The sequence below is a fragment of the Trichechus manatus genome, unplaced genomic scaffold (genome assembly GCF_000243295.1).
Source record: "Trichechus manatus latirostris isolate Lorelei unplaced genomic scaffold, TriManLat1.0 scaffold00016, whole genome shotgun sequence".
In the NCBI taxonomy this organism is placed as follows: Eukaryota; Metazoa; Chordata; class Mammalia; order Sirenia; family Trichechidae; genus Trichechus; species Trichechus manatus.
In genome coordinates, this window is record NW_004443952.1 from 19471990 (window position 1) to 19489008 (window position 17019).

General features: G+C 41.2%; 2 protein-coding genes across 2 annotated transcripts in view; both read left to right on the top strand.

Moving 5' to 3' along the window:
* GRIN3A (glutamate ionotropic receptor NMDA type subunit 3A) overlaps positions 1 to 17019 on the top strand; it is a 195724-nt gene that overhangs the window by 160864 nt on the left and 17841 nt on the right. The window lies entirely within an intron of this gene.
* On the top strand, positions 3411 to 3923 carry PPP3R2 (protein phosphatase 3 regulatory subunit B, beta). The gene has a single exon (XM_004372209.1). The coding sequence runs from the start codon at positions 3411 to 3413 to the stop codon at positions 3921 to 3923; it is 513 nt and encodes a 170-aa protein (XP_004372266.1).

Genomic DNA, 17019 nt, shown 5'->3' on the forward strand with positions numbered 1-17019 from the left:
CTGGTGTCTTCTAAAACAGTCAACCCTTTTCATTTAGTTACAGCAGAGAACATACAACAGTCTAGATCCTTCCACAGTGATAAATACTCAAAGTAAAGGCCAACGGCAAGAGTAACAAATAATGTTTTCCATGGAAATGACTGAGAATAATGGCTGGAGAAAATCAAAACAATGGCATTGATTCCTGTAATAATGCTGAACTGCAAAGTTTATGAAATGTAGAACAGTAGGGAACTGAATTCCACATAGACTAAAACTCCAAATCCAGGGCAACTTTACATTCTCACCAACATGGGAGTAAAGTTGTTCTGATTCCACACTTGAATTATTTCAGCAAGGTAATACCATCTTTCCACTATTGTCTGTTTGACCATTAAATTAGGTAACTCTTGTGATAAGATTTCTCCTCTTACATAGCATTTCTATGTACACTAACTCATCTGACTCTCACAATAAGTGCAGTGGATAAGGCAAGCATTATCGTTATCACCATTTTACAGGTGAAAGCACTAGACTGGGACAGTAATGGTTTCTCTAAGGGCTCACAGCTAATAAGGGGCCGAGCTGGGACTGGAACCAGTTTGTTTAACTCCTATGCTTTCTACAATACCCCTTGTTGTCTCCTAATAATACGCTTGTGTAGAGGAATACAGCTTTCTAAGAGTTTCCACACTGGTGGCTCCTTTCATCTAAATGAGCATCAAGCAGTTACTCAGGAGAAAGTTAGTGAGGATCCTGGAAGAGTGCCCAGAAGAGCCAATGAGGTCATTACAGCATTCTTCAAATCTACAACCTGCAATGGAAAGTTGTATGTATATAGAACCAAAAGCCAAACCTGTTGCCGTCAAGTTGATTCTGACCCATAGCCACCCTATAGGACAGAGTAGAACTGCCCCATAGGGTCTCCAAGGCTGTACTCTTTGTGGAAGCAGACCTTTTGGTTTATAGCCTAGAGCTTAACCACTGTGCCACCAAGCACTTCCAGAGTACTACTTCTTACTAATGATATTTTCTGTTCAATCATATTTTATTCTTTTTCCAATGTTGGCCGTAACCCACTAAACCAACTTCACAACCCATTAATGTGTTGCAGCCCACAGTCTGTAAAACTCAGTATAGTCCCTGCAAGTGAGATACGGATTCTATCTATACAAAGGTGAAGGGATATATTGGTAAATAAGAAGGTGAACCTGGCAGAGGTGAATGGGCCAGTGGAGGCCTTTCACTACCTCAATTTCTGTGACTTGTTCATTGACTAAATTAAGGGGACCTCATCAGATTAGCCACCACTCATCTGTCCATCCAAGAATCTGGACTATACAGTGGTCGAAGACATGAGATTGGGACAATAATGCACTTCCAAAGACTCAAAGCCACTCTGCATGCCAAGAGAGTAGCAGGCTGAACTGAGGTTTCTGATTTCCCAGAATTGCAATCCCCAGAGCCTGGAATAGCCTTTGAGATCCAGCAAGACATAAATCAAAGCAGTTGGAGGCATTGGGAAACCTGCACGGATTTCAGGGGTCTTGCAATGCAGTTTTAGGTGGAGCCTTTAGCATTCCAAATTCAAAGAGTTTATGCCCAAACTGGACCCTGTTCATTTTCCAAATAGCTGGAAAGCAAGCAAATAAGTAAGGCAAAGCTTTTTTCCAGCTAAATATCACAGTCTGGCTGGGGAAAGGGATTATATCTGTAATATCCATGATCAGCTTTAAAAGAAAATCAACGAATTGTCATTTGTTTATAGAGGAAAATGAAAATGGCTATCCTTAATGATAAGGTATCCATCCAGTTGGCTGAGTTGTGCCATGTTTCAACATGGTTACCTTTAGATTTATCTTTTAGCTGAACTAAACAACAGAGAACTTGCCAACATTTGTAAAAGTGAGGTAGTGTTTGCACCCTTCAGTTTGATGTTTTAGTGGCCTGGGGTTCACCCCAAGTCTCTTTGAACCGAATTGTTCTTGAAGCAAATTTACTTTTTTATGCATTTGGAGGAACTGATGTGCTCCTAAAGGAAAATGAAATATGAGGGAATGTGTGCAATTAATCTTCAACAAAAAAGAACAAATTCAGTTGAAGCAAAGTGGAAAAATGTGACATAGCCCAGGGCCACCATCACTCTCAACACATACAGAAAGCTTCTCTGGGTACATAGTGGCTGTTCTCAAAGTGTTCTGCCAGGAGAGTTGCCAGGCACCAGTCCAACGACAATATGGATTGAGCATGAAATGATGGATTCGAAGTAACATGGTGACAGAGGCCATGCTCTCCAGACCTGTGTCTTCTTGAAAGATGCCCACGTCAGTGTTGTGTGTATTCTTTAGGAATACGTTAGTGCCTGTAGGAGAGCTATGTAAGAAATTCTGTGCGATATCTAGGTAGTCTCTTACAAAGACCCTGAACCCCAAGTTCTGAAAAAAGTCACTGACCACTGTTCCAGCATGACATGTGTGTATGTATGTATCTGTGTAAGATCATCAAAGTTTTGATGTGCTTAATCCTTACAATAGGCTTATAAAGAAAGCATAAGTAGTCCTTGATTGCAGTTCACTCAGTCATTCAATATTTATTGAGCACAAACTGTATGTCAGTGGCCCAAATGGTTTTCCCTAGACTACTAACCTAAAGGTTGGCAATTCAAACTCACCCAGCAGCACCGCAGAAGAAAGGCCTGGCGATCTGTTTCCATAAAGACTGTTGTTAGTTACCATCCAGTCTATCTCTGGAGGCACCTCTGGGTGGGTTCAAACTACCAACCATTTGCACCACCCAGAGACTGTCGGTAGAGATTACAGCCAAGAAAACCCTATGACGCTGCTCTGCTCTGTAACACATGGGGTGGCCACGAGTTGATTTTTTGGTTTTGGTATGCCAGGCACTGTGCTGGGGTTACTGTGCTGAATAATCTAAATGCAGCCCCTGCCTCCTGGGGTTTACTTTCTAAGGGAAAAAAAGTGAGGAAATGAGAAGATAAAATAATTGACGAGGGGAATGAAGATTATAGATAGAGATGACAGGAGCATGGTGGAAAAAGAAAACGTGTTTTTTCTTTGGTTTGATTCAGAGACCAAAGTACAAAGAGTTAGAAACCTACAATGGGCTGGAAGAAGGAAGAAAGGAGGGATGGCGCGCCCTCCACCTCTCCCAGTCCTGGGGACACCCAGCTCCAGCTCCGCCCTTCCCTCGTTCTCCGCCCCCACCCCACACCCAGCTTCCAGCTCTCCCGTCGCCCCTAGCCCGGCTCCCTCCTGCCCTCCTTTCTCCTCTCCCTAACCCCCATCCCTCCGCCCCCTCTGTCCCCCCCCCCATCCTCCCAACCGTCCTGGCGCGAGCCCCTGCTCTCCCCACTGCCGTGCTCCCTCGGGCGACCCTGCGAGCCCACTCCCGCAGCCCAGCGTTGATCGACTATGGGAAACGAGACAAGTTACCCCGCGGAGATGTGCTCCCACTTTGACCATGATGAAATTAAAAGGCTGGGAAGGAGCTTCAAAAAGCTGGACTTGGACAAGTCGGGCACGCTGAGCGTAGAGGAGTTCCTGTCCTTGCCCCAGCTGCGGCACAACCCCTTGCTGCACCGAGTCATCGACATCTTTGACACCGACGGGAATGGCGAAGTGGACTTCAAGGAATTCATCGCGGGGGCCTCCCAGTTCAGTGTCAGAGGAAGCGAGGAGCAGAAATTGAGGTTTGCTTTCAGCATCTATGACATGGATAAAGACGGCTACATTTCCAACGGCGAGCTCTTCCAGGTTTTGAAGATGCTGGTGGGGAACAACCTGCGAGACTGGCAGTTACAGCAGCTTGTAGACAAAACTATCATCATCCTGGACAGGGATGGCGACGGGAGAATATCCTTCGAGGAGTTCTCTGCTGTGGTCCGAGGCCTGGAGATCCATAAGAAGTTGGTGCTACTTGTGTGACCCTTTTCTTACACTGCACCACTCATCCCCTTCTGCTGTCTTCTCTGTCTCTTTCAAGATTCGCTCAAGCTGCCCAGCATTCATCCTCTGATTTACTAGGAAGTTATTTCTCTTTGTAAAGCCCATCTTCTAACATGAGCCTTACAACCGACTCAGTGTTATTAAATTCTTCTTCTCTCAATGCTCGGGCTAACACTCAGAGTTGGGGGTGGTGGGGGCTGGGTGGGGTGGGGGAGCAGGATGAAAGGGGAATGGTGGAAAAAGAAAAAGAAACGTGTTTTTTCTTTGGTTTGATTCAGAGATCAAACTACAAAGAGAAGGAACTTAAAAAATTCAAAATATGAAAACACACATCTTTGCTTTTATTTTTCAGTTTTATATATGGGAGAAAATTGCACAATTTAGGTTTTCTTGTGGTGTTCAGGTGTCTTTTGACAAATCGATAAAGTATTGTTAACTTCTATAGTTTGCCTTATAATGTTTTTAAAAAGCCAGTTGCCATTGAGTTGATTTTGACTCATGGCAGCCCTAAGTGCATCAGAGTAGAGCTGTGCTCCATAAGGTTTTCAGTTCTGGAAGCAGATTGCAGGCCTTTCTTCCAAGGTGCCTCTGGGTGGACTGAACCACCAGCCTTTCAGTTAGCAGCCCAGTGCATTAACTGTTTACCCCACCCGGGGATTCCTGCCTTATAGTCTATAATTTTATTTATGCTCTAGTACCAGCAATATTGAACTAAGCATCTTTGTATTTCCTGGGCACCTTTTAATCACCTCTCTCTGGGCAGCAAAGCCCATCTTTCCCTTCCCCAGCCCATCCCCATGATGCATCCAGAAATCCTTGACCATTTCAAAGGTCTTGAGAAGTAGGAGTCCATTTGGCATCCTCCTGTAGCACTGCACTAGCTCTTGAAGAGGAACTGGCCTCAGGACTCTGTAAGAAATACTCAGCCCAAGTCTCAGCTCCAGCGGAGGTGGGTTTTCAGGGTTGGCTGCCCACCCCAGTATTAAGTTCAGTTAAGGGGCTTTCAGTCAAACAGAGCAGGGATTTTCCAGGAAAGCTCTCTCATCTCCAGCACTCAAGCCCCACCCCAGGATGGAAGGAATGGGACATTCAGTCTTCCCACAGTGCAGAGGCAATAAAGATGCAGGCTGCAGTGGGCACTCCCCAAGACGCCAAAGCAGGAGGTGCCCCTGGTACTCAGAGGTGCCGAGATGGGCAGCAGGTCTCCACAGCAGAGGTGAGTGCTGTCTGCACTAGTTAACCAACTTCTGAAAATCAGATCTGGGGCCTAGCAGGGAAGCTGAGATCTTTCTTATCCCAGGAAGCCTTTTCCCTAGTGTATTACTCAGCCCAGAGACCTCACGCACTAATAGGCCTGCACCCAGGGGTGTTTGTGCTGGAGCCTGTTCCCCTTGGGCAAGAGCCAAAGTGTGCACATCCCTCCCCACTCTGCATTCAGTGACATCCCGTGTGTAGCTTGAAATGGCCGTGGTAGGAGTATTACATCATTTGTTCTTGGAGAGTCAGTCACCCAGTAAGTACACCACTGCCTGCACCCCAGATACTACCAGCTATCGGAGGGCTCATGTGTCTCATATACTGTCAATTCTCAGGACACAAACTGGCTTCAGAAAAGCCCGGCCAGGACTGGTTCCAGCATCTACCACTTTCCACCAACTCTTTCTCACAATAGAGTACTCCCCCCACCCCTTTCAGGTGCTTGAGGCTCTCAAAACACCAGGACCATGAAATATACTTACCCCAGGTAGCGAAGTGATTTTTCTCAAGATAAGGAAGATTTGTTTCAAGGAGATTTATTATCCTTATACTTGGAAGAAGCTGGCAACCAGTCTAGTTTTTTTTTAAAAAAAGAAAAAGAGTCCACAAAGGCACCCTACCACCCTGTTTATATAACAGATTACTTAGAAACAACAAAGAATATGAAGCCCTGTCCCTTTACTTCCCATAGATTCCTAAAATACATATTAAAGATCAGTAAACACTCCCAACCCCTTAGTGATATGAGCCATAACTCCATTGCAGGGTAATGTAGACACACCTGGGTTTTTATCACAGCTCCACTTCTTATTAGCTATGTGAGCATGAGCAACTTACCTAACCTGTGTATTTTCTTCAGATGAAAATGAGAATAATTGCTACATCACAGGGTTATTTTGATGATTCAAAAAAAAATGTAACGTGCCTAGAACACAATGGATTAATTTTACTAACTCCCTTCCCTTCCTCCTCCCTCTCCTTCTACAAGACCAACGAGTAAAGGAGACAGGAGACCTAACAGGTTCCTTATGCACCCCTAGTTAGCATTTAGCCACACTCACTCTGAAACTAGTTGGACATTTGTGTGGTCCCAGCCCAGAGAGGAAACAATGTTAACAACGTCAGGGTCCTCCCCACACCTCATTTACAAAGGGGGCAATAGCCTTCTTGACTTGAGAACTGATGAAAGTTTAAAAGAGTCCCTCATTCTGACTTTTTGGAGGAAACTTTATAAGACTCCACAAGGAAAGTAAGCATGTGTGATGCTAGCCAAGAGGACTTCTTAAAGAGAGACATTATTTATATGCATACTAAAATATGGATGATTTGAAATTATGACGAAGGGTTTGAGACAGGTTGAATTACATGCTCATCTTTGACAAGGAGGGGGAAAGTATTTCCACTTCTGGAGTGCCAAGCTAATTGCTCATTTGGAGTCTACCTAATATAGCTATGAAACGCTTTGTGGCAATAACTTTGAACTGAAAGGATGCTTCTGGCTTCAGCACCAGAAAAATCTGATTGTATGGATATTTGGGAAGAAGAGTCACATTCACTTCCAAGTTAAAATGTTTTGTTTTATTCTCTCAATTAATTGCTAGTTGCCAACAAATCTAATTCTGTACAACTCTTTGGGATGATGGTACAATCAGCTTTTATCGATCAATTACTATGTGCTAGGTACTTACATTTGTTATGTCATTTAATCATGAGAACAATACTATGAGGTGGGTGCCATCATCTCAGTTTTACAGATGATGCTGTAGAGAAATCTAAAATCTTCACCAAGGTCAACCAGGTGGTTAAGTGGCAAAGCGAGGACTTGAACAAGACCTTCTGACCCCAAACCCTGAGCTTTTTTCCACCTCACTGCATTGCTTTCTATTTTTATGGTTCCTGTATTTATATACCTGAAATTATTTATGATAGTACTATAATCAAATCAAGCCTCAGTTTTCACAAAACAGGAAATAGAGGCTTAAAAAGATGAAGTTTTTTTGTCAAGGAGCAAACAGAAGATAAAAGCAAAGCCCCCACCTCTTTGGTTATATGCATTGCAAAAAAAAAAAAAACTCCAGATATATTAGGCAAGACAGTTTTAAATCTTCTTCCACTTTCATCTCATTTTGAGAAATAGGTGACTATTTAGATTAAACTGATAGTAAACAAAAAAAAACCAAACATGTTGCCATCGAGTCAATTCCAACTCATAGTGACCCTATAGGATAAAGTAGAGCTGCCCCACAGGGTTTCCAAGGAGTGGCTGGCAGATTCAAACTACCGACATTTTGGTTAACAGCCAAACTCTTAATCACTGCTCCACCAGGGCTCTAAACTGATAATAGCAACCAATATTCTTTGAGGCTATAGAGATCAGTAACAGTATGTTATTGTAATGACTCTTATGTTAATGGATTGTGTCTACTCTCTACCATATGTTACAATCCCCAGACCACCAAGTACCTTTTTGAAACAGAAAAAACTGTGACTCCAGCACAGCTGGTGTACACCCAGAGTCTATCATGCTTTAGAAGCATTTTCAAGGAAAAACCTTTCAGAAATTTAAGAATATACAAATTTCATCCTTCACTTATGCTAGTTTTCTCTGTCAGGATGCAGAGTAGATAGTCTTGCTACTGTGTTTTATCTATTTTGATGCTTTGAAAAGGGAGAGGCTGGGACATTTTTTAAGACAGGGTGCCATTGATAGAAAATAAGTCACTAGACTGAGAATCAGAACTAGTCTCTGCCCCTTTGTACTGCCCAGCGGCTGGTGATTGTGTGGGGGAAACGACTGAATTGCAAATCATGCTTCACCTTATAAAGGGATTGGCTGATTCATAATGACCAATACACTGAAGGAACACTGTACCCACTGCTGTCAAGTAGAATTCTGACTCATAGTGAGCCTGTGGGATAGAGTGGAACTGCCCCATAGAATTTTCAAGGTTGTAATCTTTACAGAATCAGACTGCCGCATCTTTCTCCCTTGGAGCGGCTGGTGGGTTTGAACGGCCAACCTTTCGGTTACCAGCCGAGCACTTAACCACTGCACCACCAGGGCTCCTAAGGAACACTGTGGCAGCAATAAAGCTCTGTAGATCAGAGGACACAATCTGACAGCTCATAGGCTAAATCTGACCCGCAAAAGTTAATTTTTTGTTGTTGGTTCTACATGGTGTCTGTTCTCAAAATATGGAGTCCCTGGGCGACACAGACAGTTTGCACTCGACTACTAACCTAAAGGTTGGCAGTTCGAATCCACCCAGTGGCACTATGAAAGAAAGTCCTGGCAATCTGCTTTTGTAAAGATTACAGACAAGAAAACCCTATGGACCAGTTCTACTCTGTAACACATGGGGTCGCCATGAGTTGGAGAATCTGTTTCATGTCAATGGGTTTGTTTGTTTTTGGTTCTCACAATGCTTTTTCATTTGCCAATATTAAGAAATCTGAGGATTTTATATGAAAATTGGTGGACAAGAACTCAGGCAGCTCTTAAGATGGGAGCAGCCATTTTGTTGGCCAAGTTTCCTCTGAAGAATTGGCAAAAAATTAAAAGTCCCAATGAAGAGAAATGTATATAGTTCAACTCTTTAGCATAGATGCTCAAAAAGCTCAAGGTGGACTAAAGTATTCGCTATTTTCCAAAAACACAGCAGCTAGTAACAAAACATTTATCCCAACAACTGATATTTTCTGACAACTGAATACAATAGAAGAGTTTACAAAAATCGAAACAAAGGCAATCATATAACATTTCAAACTTCTGTATAATAAAATGTAACAAGCAACAAAGATAATTGGAAAATTAAAAATGGAGGAAAAGAGCTACTATCTTTTTCAATAAAAAGTTTTGTCACGTCTGAAATGCATAATTGGGGAAAAAGACATAAACATGTGATTTGCACCAACGAGACAGAAAATGTGAACATGGAAAAATATTTAGCTTCACTAATTCAATAACTGGAAACTCTGGTGGCATAGTGGTTAAGAGCTATGGCTGCTAACCAAAAGGTCAGCAGTTCGAATTCACCAGGCCCTCCTTGGAAACCCTATGGGGTTGTTCTACTCTGTCCTATAGGGTCGCTATGGGTTGGAACAGACTCTACAGCATCGGGTTTGGGTTTTTTTGGTAATTCGATAACTATAAATTAGAATTTTTAAACAAGAGAAAATGATTCATTATAAAACCAAGTGTGAGCAAGGATTAGAGTATAACCACTTGTATCCTCTGACCTGGTAACCTCACTAATGCAATGTATATCTCAAAGAAAGAATCAAAAATGATTTTTAAAAAATTATACACAACAGATTTTTATTGCAGCAATATTTATAATATTTATGATAATATTAAAAATGAATTAAATGTATGACAGTTTGGGAGTAGTTAAGTCAATTATGAGAAAACAATAGGTGAGACTATAAAGCCATTACAATTAATAAATAAAATGTGTAAACTCAGAAATTTTTAGAAAATAATACTTAGGTTTTTTTAAAAAACTGTAATGCGTAATTGTTATATCCTGTGTTTACAACACTAAAAGATCTATATGTCTAAGATTTATAGCTCAGAAGAGAAAATGGAAAATCGAAATAATTTTTTTATAGTAAAAAGATTATGAGCAATCACCTCAATTTTAATCTTTTAAAAATATTTTTTCTGAGATTTTAATTTGTCTTGATAATAAATTACTGATATCAATCACAAAAGGGCAAATATTGTATGAGACCTCTATTGTAAAAACCCATGAAAAAGTTCACACACAAAATGTAACAATCTTTGCTGGTTACCAGGGTTGGGAGGGGTGGAGGGGAAATACTAAATAGGCAATAGATAAGTGGTATCTTGGGTGAAGGGTGAGACAGTACACAATACAGGGGAAACAGCACCAACCTGTACAAGGAAAGGTCATGGAAGCTCCATAGACACATCCAAACTCCCTGAGGGACTGAATTGCTGGACGGAGGGCTGTGGGGACCATGGTCTCAGGGAACATCTAGCTCAATTGGCATAACACAGTTTATAAAGACAATGTTCTACATTCTACCTTGGTGAGTAGCATCTGGGGTCTTAAAAGCCTGTGAGCGGCCATCTAAAATACTCCACTGGTCTCATCCCTTCGGGAGCAAGGGAGAATGAAGAGAACAGGATACAAGGAAAAGATTAGTCCGAGGGACTAACCCACAGCTACCAAGGCCTCCACTAGACTGAGTCCAGTACAGCTAGATGGTGCCCAGCTACCACCACTGACTGCTCTGACCAGGATCACAACAGAGGGTTCTGGACAGAGATGGGAGGGATGTAGAACAAAATTCTAACTCATAAAAAAAAAGACCAGATTTACTGGCCTAAAGGAAACTGGAGAAACCCTGAGAGTATGGGCCCCAGACACCCTTTTAACTCAGTGGTGAAGTCATTTCCGAGGTTCACCGTTCAGCCGGGTGGTGGACAGCACCATAAAACCAAATGGGACTAATGAGGCACAGCAGTCCAGGGACAAGAGCCAGAAGGCAGAAGGGGACAGGAAAGCTGTGATAGGGAACCCAAGGTTGAGTAAGGATAGTGTTGATGTGTTGTGAGGTTGTTGACCATTGTCATAGGGCTACATGTGTACTAACTGTTAAATGAGAAACTATTTTGTTCTGTAGACCTTCATCTGGGGTGAAAGTGGCAGCACAATTGGAGGAGCGTGGTCGATGTCGCTGAGGTGTGCATGTAGAGATTTTTGAAATGGTGTATCTTTGGATATGTATGTTTTCACCAAAAAAAAAAAAAAAAGGAGGGGTCGAGAAGGGAAAGGGTTGACATGTTGTGGGGTTGTTGACCAATGTCATGGAACAATGTGTATACTACTGTTTCGTGAGAGGCTATTTGTTCTGTGGGCCTTCACCTGAAGTGCAATGAAAAATAAATTACTGATAATAAGTACTGGTCCCAAGCCTAAAAGCTGGTTGCTGAAGCCCAGGAGGAGTGGGGGCTCGGGGAGTGCCAGGACAGAGAGAGGCTGCCTTACCTCAGCGGTGTGAGCAATGACCATGTCGATGAGCCACTAAGCACTTTCCAGGTTGGAGAACATATAGGTGTACCAACCCCCTGGCCTGGGAAATGATGGCAAGTTTGAACAGACCCTGATTCCTTTTACTCATCCAAATGTGTGAGCACTGTTTAGGTCAGCTCATGCAGTTTCTCCCTGGGTTTTGTAAATCATCTCTTTTGTTTCTTCTGTTAAATGTGACTTTTCAGGCTGGAGCCCACACCTCATATAGGTATACATCTTCTACCCCTCCCCACAAATGAGCATATAAATCTGCCAGATCTTATTGGCCAAGCTCCTCTCTGCTATTACCCGAATGTCCACCACTATGAACACAGCCTTAGCCTGGGCCCCACTCATTCCGTCCAATCCAGAGATGAAAAAGACCATCCAGTTTCTCTGGTCTTCTAAAGAGTTGTCTGTACTCTGCTTCCAAAAACTCTCCTCCCATTTTCTTTTGGACTCACTCCAATCAGGCTTTTGTCTCCACCCATTACCAAAACAACTCTTGTCGAAGTCATCAATGTCTTCCCCATTCCCAAATCCAGTGGTTAGTTTCCACCGTATTCAGTGTATCAGCAGTTTGGAGACCACTGATTACTCTATTTTCTTTGATATATTTTCTTCCCTTTGTTTTTGGATGGTTGCTGTGTGTTTGGGAAGTGTAGACTGGGGACAAAGGAGGATTAGTTGCTTAAGACTTGACCAGTAACATCAAAGACAAATGATAAGTGAAATACATTAACTGTATTTCTTGCTGGAGGCTTGAGAACTGGTCAGCTATCTAGCCAGCTGTCTGATGTTTCAAGGGTCCACATCTGAGAAAGATGCAAAGCAGAGTTTAAGTAGCAACAAAATTGGTGGCCTTGGTCTTTATATACCACTGGAAGCACTGATGATCTGGGCTGGCAGAAACCACAGCAGAACATCTGGTAATACAGACATCTCTCTTTATCTGACACTAGTCTTTTCCTGGAAATGTGTTGGCTGATGAATTTTCAGATGGTGGGAGCTCATGCCACTATTTTAAATGGAAAAAATAATTAAACATTCCCACCTTATCAAAAATTCCCAGCCAAGACTATTTTGTCCTGTAAGCCTTCATCTTAAGTGAGAATAAGAGCACAATTAGAAGAGCGTAGTCAATGTCACTTAAATGTGTATGTAAAAAAAATTTTTGAAATGGCGTATCTTTGGCTATGTGTATTTTCACCAAAAAAAAAAAAAAAGTTGAGAATTTAGAGGGTTAAAATGTTGTGGGGTTGTTAACCAATGTCATAAAACAGCATGTGTGTTACTGTTACATGAGAAACTATCTGTTCTGTAAGCCTTCACCTGAAGTACAATAAAATATTAAAAAAAAAAAAAAATTCCCAGCCAGTTTCTTAAATATTACTAAGACACTCTTAAACACCTATAGCTGTTTAATATTTAATGCACAGTGTATGGATTATTATATGTATCATTCCACCAAGGATTTCTATATAATATAAAGCATTTAAAACACCATGCATGCAGAGTACACTATCAAATACAAACCAAGTTTTCCTTCTGCATAACAATGAATATATATTAAAATGTAAATGAACAATAAAATAAAATGTTTTAAAGAAACTTAAGACGTGTTAACATTTAGCAAACTAAAATCTGCAAACAAAGACAATTTTTGAAAGGTCACTTATGATTAAAAAGCTGACTGAGTTGGTGGGTTTGAGTGAGCTAGTGAAGGATTAAGTGAAACAATATGTGCCTGAGATTTGTCCATAGCAAATCCCTAGCTGTCTGGGGATTTTGTCTGTCAGTTGTACTGTGGTGGCTTGTGTGTTGCTGTGATACTGGAAGCTTTACCACCGGTATTTCAAATACCAGCAGGGTCACCCTTGGTGGACAGGTTTCAGCGGAGTATCCAGACTAAGACAGACTAGGAAGAAGGATCTGGTAGTCTACTTTTGAAAAAATTGGCCAGTGAAAACATTATGAATAGCAGTGGAACATTATCTAATATAGTGCCAGAAGATGAGACCCTCAGATTGGAAGGCACTCAAAAAACGACTGGGGAAGAGCTGCCTCCTCAAAGTAGAGTCAACCTTAATGATGTGGATGGAGTTAAGCTTTCAGGATCTTCATTTGCTGAGGTGGCATGACTCAAAATGAGAAGAAACAGCTGCCAACATCCATTAATAATCAGAATGTGGAATGTACAAAGTATGACTCTAGGAAAATTGAAAGTTGTCAAAAATGAAATGGAATTTATAAAGATCAATATCCTAGGCATTAGTGAGCTGAAGTAGACTGGTATTAGCCATTTTGAATCAGACAATCATATAGTCTACTATGGTGGAAATGACAAATTGAAGAGGAATGGCCTTGAGTTCATCATCAAAAAGAACATTTCAACATCTATCATGAAGTATAAAACTGTCAGTGATAGGATGATATACATATGCCTATAAGGAAGACTAGTTAATAGGACTATTATTCAAATTTACCCACCAACTACTAAGGCCAAAGATGAGGAAACTGAAGATTTTTACCAAATTCTGCAATCTGAAATTGATCAAACATGCAGTCAAGATGCATTGATAATTACTGGTGGTTGGAATGCAAAAGTTGGAAACAAACAAGGATCGGTAGTTGGAAAATATGGCCTTTGTGATAGAAACTACACCAGAGATTGCATGATGGAATTTTGCAAGACCAATGACTTCTTTATTGCAAATATCTTTTTTTCAACAACATAAACAGTGACTATACACCTGGACCTCACCGGATGGAAAACACAGGAATCAATCTACTACATCTGTGGAAAGAGACGATGGAGAAGCTCAATATCAACAGTCAGAATAGTGCCAGGGGCTGACTGTGGAACAGACCATCAATTGCTCATATGCAAGTTCAAGTTGAAGCTGAAGAAAATTAGAACAAGTTCAGGAGAGCCAAAGTACGACCTTGAGTATATCCCACCTGAATTTGGAGACCATCTCAAGAATAAATTTGACACAATGAATACTAGTGACCGAAGACGAGAGGAGTTGTGGGATGACATCAAGGACATCATACATGAGGAAGCAAAAGGTCATTAAAAAGACAGGAAAGAAAAGACCGAAATAGATGTCAGATGAGACTTTGAAACTTGCTCTTGAACACAGAGTAGCTAAAGCGAATGGAAGAAATGATGAAGTAAAAGAGCTGAACAGAAGATTTCAAAGGGCAGCTCGAGATGACAAATAAAACATTATAATGAAGTGTGCAAAGACCTGGAGTTAGAAAACCAAAAGGGAAGAACACAGTCAGCATTTCTCAAGCCAAAAGAACAGAAGAAAAAATTCAAGCCTTAATTCGCAATATTGAAGGATTCTATCGGCAAAATATTGAACGATGCAAGAAGCATCAAAAGCAAGTGGAAGGAATACACAGTCATTGTATCAAAAAGAATTGGTCGATGTTCAACCATTTCAGGAGGTAGCATATGATCAAGAACCAATGGTACTGAGGGAAGAAGTCCAAGCTGCATTGAGGCATTGGTGAAAAACAAGGCTCCAGGAATTGACAGAATACCAACTGAGATGTTTCAACAAACAGATGCAGCTCTGGAGGTGCTCACTCGTCTATGCGAAGAAATTTGGAAGACAGCTATCTGGCCAACTGTCTGGAAGAGATCCGTATTTGTTCCCATTCCAAAGAAATTTGATCCAACAGAATGTGGAAATTATTGAAGAATATCATTAATATCACACACAAATAAAATTTTGCTGAAGATCATTCAAAAGTGGCTGCAGCAGTACATCAACAGGGAACTGCCAGAAAGTCAAGTCGGATTCAGAAGAGGATGTGGAACCAGGGATATTATTGCTGATGCAGATGGATCTTGGCTGAAAGCAGAGAATACCAGAAAGATGTTCACCTGTGTTTTATTGACTATGCAGAGGCATTTGACTGTGTGTATCATAACAAATTATGGATAACACTATGAAGAATGGGAATTCCAGAACACTTAATTGTGCTCTTGAGGAACCTGAACATAGACCAAGAGTCAGTTGTTCAAACAGAACAAAGGGATACTTTGTGGTTTAAAGTCAGGAAAAGTGTGAGTCAGGGTTGTACCCTTTCACCATACTCATTCAATCTGTATATTGAGCAAATAATCTGAGAAGCTGGACTATATGAAGAAGACAGCAGCTTCAAGATTGGAGGAAGACTCATTAACAACTGGCAGGAGGCAGGTTACACAGCCTTGCTTGCTGAAATTGAAGAGGACTGAAAGCATTTACCGATGAAGATGAAAGACTACAGCCTTTAGTATGGATTACACCTCAACATAAAGAAAACAAAAATCCTCATAACTGGACTAATAAGCAACGTCATGATAAATGGAGAAAAGATTGACGTTGTCAAGGATTTTGTTTAACTTGGATCCACAATTCACGCCCATGGAAGCAGCAGTTAGGAAATCAAGCGATGTATTGCATTGGGCAAATCTGCTGCAAAAGACCTCTTTAAAGTGTTAAAAAGCAAAGATGTCACTTCAAGGAGTAAGGTGCTCCTGACCCAAGCCATGGTATTTTCAGTTGCCTCATATGAATGTGAAAGCTGGACAATGAATAAGGGAGACCGAAGAAGAACTGATGCTTTTGGATTATGGTGTTGGCGAAAAATATTGACTATACCATAGACTGACAGAAGAATGAACAAGTCTGTCTTGGAAGAAATACAGCCAGAGTGCTCCTTGGAAGTGAGGATGGCGAGACTTCATCTCACATACTTTGGACATGTTATCAAGAGGGACCAGTCCCTGGAGAAGGACATCATGCTTGGTAAAGTAGAGGGTCAGAGAAAAAAAGGAGGACCCTCAACAAGATGGATTGACACAGTGGCTGCCAACAGTGGGCTCAAACACAGAAATGATTGTGAGGATGGTGCAGGACCGGACAGTGTTTCATTCTGTTGTATGTAGGGTCATTAGGAGTTGGAACCGACTTGATAGCACCTAACAACAACAATTCCCAGGAACTGTTGGACAATGTTTTTTCCTGTCACTTGAGACTCTGGAAGTGTATGGCTGTGAGTTATCAATTGAAGCTTCAGAGGAAGCAATGGGATGAAAAAAACACAAAACGTACGTCTGTTTGCTTTCTCTTTGCTTTCACTTATACAGCTCTTGACAACATGAGACTGGATCGGTAATTGCATTTCTGGATGTGATGTTTCTGCTCATGTCACTTGCAACAGCAATCATCATGTTGTCTGCATGATCTAAATTTACTTCAACAATTTGACATTGAATATTCATTGTTCCTCTTCTTCCTCTTCCTCTTTCTCTGACCAATGATGAGTATTTAGTTGAGCAAGTTTCATTTTATTAGAAAAAAAGTTTTCATGTGATAATGTGGGGAAGGTACAAATATGTAATACATAACAGGATTAAAAACAACATGATCCTATGGGAAGAACAGTTGAATTAAAGCTGTGCTATACATCTTGTCACCCAGACTCAGACACAAGGTAAACATTTTCAGTGGTGCTCACAGATGATTATAGTGGATTTTCAATTCAGATGGTGAATTTTGAATTAAAAAAATTTGCATGTTGTTATAGTAAATAAGCAGCAAGAGTTCAGATAGCAAGGGGTATGGATACTGTCAATGGTGTTTGCTTGAGAAGCAGTACCAGCTTTTTTTTTTTTTTTTTAAAATATTTTATTGTACTTCAGGTGAAGGCTTACAGAACAGATAGTTTCTCATGTAACAGTAACACACATGCTGTTTTATGACATTGGTTAA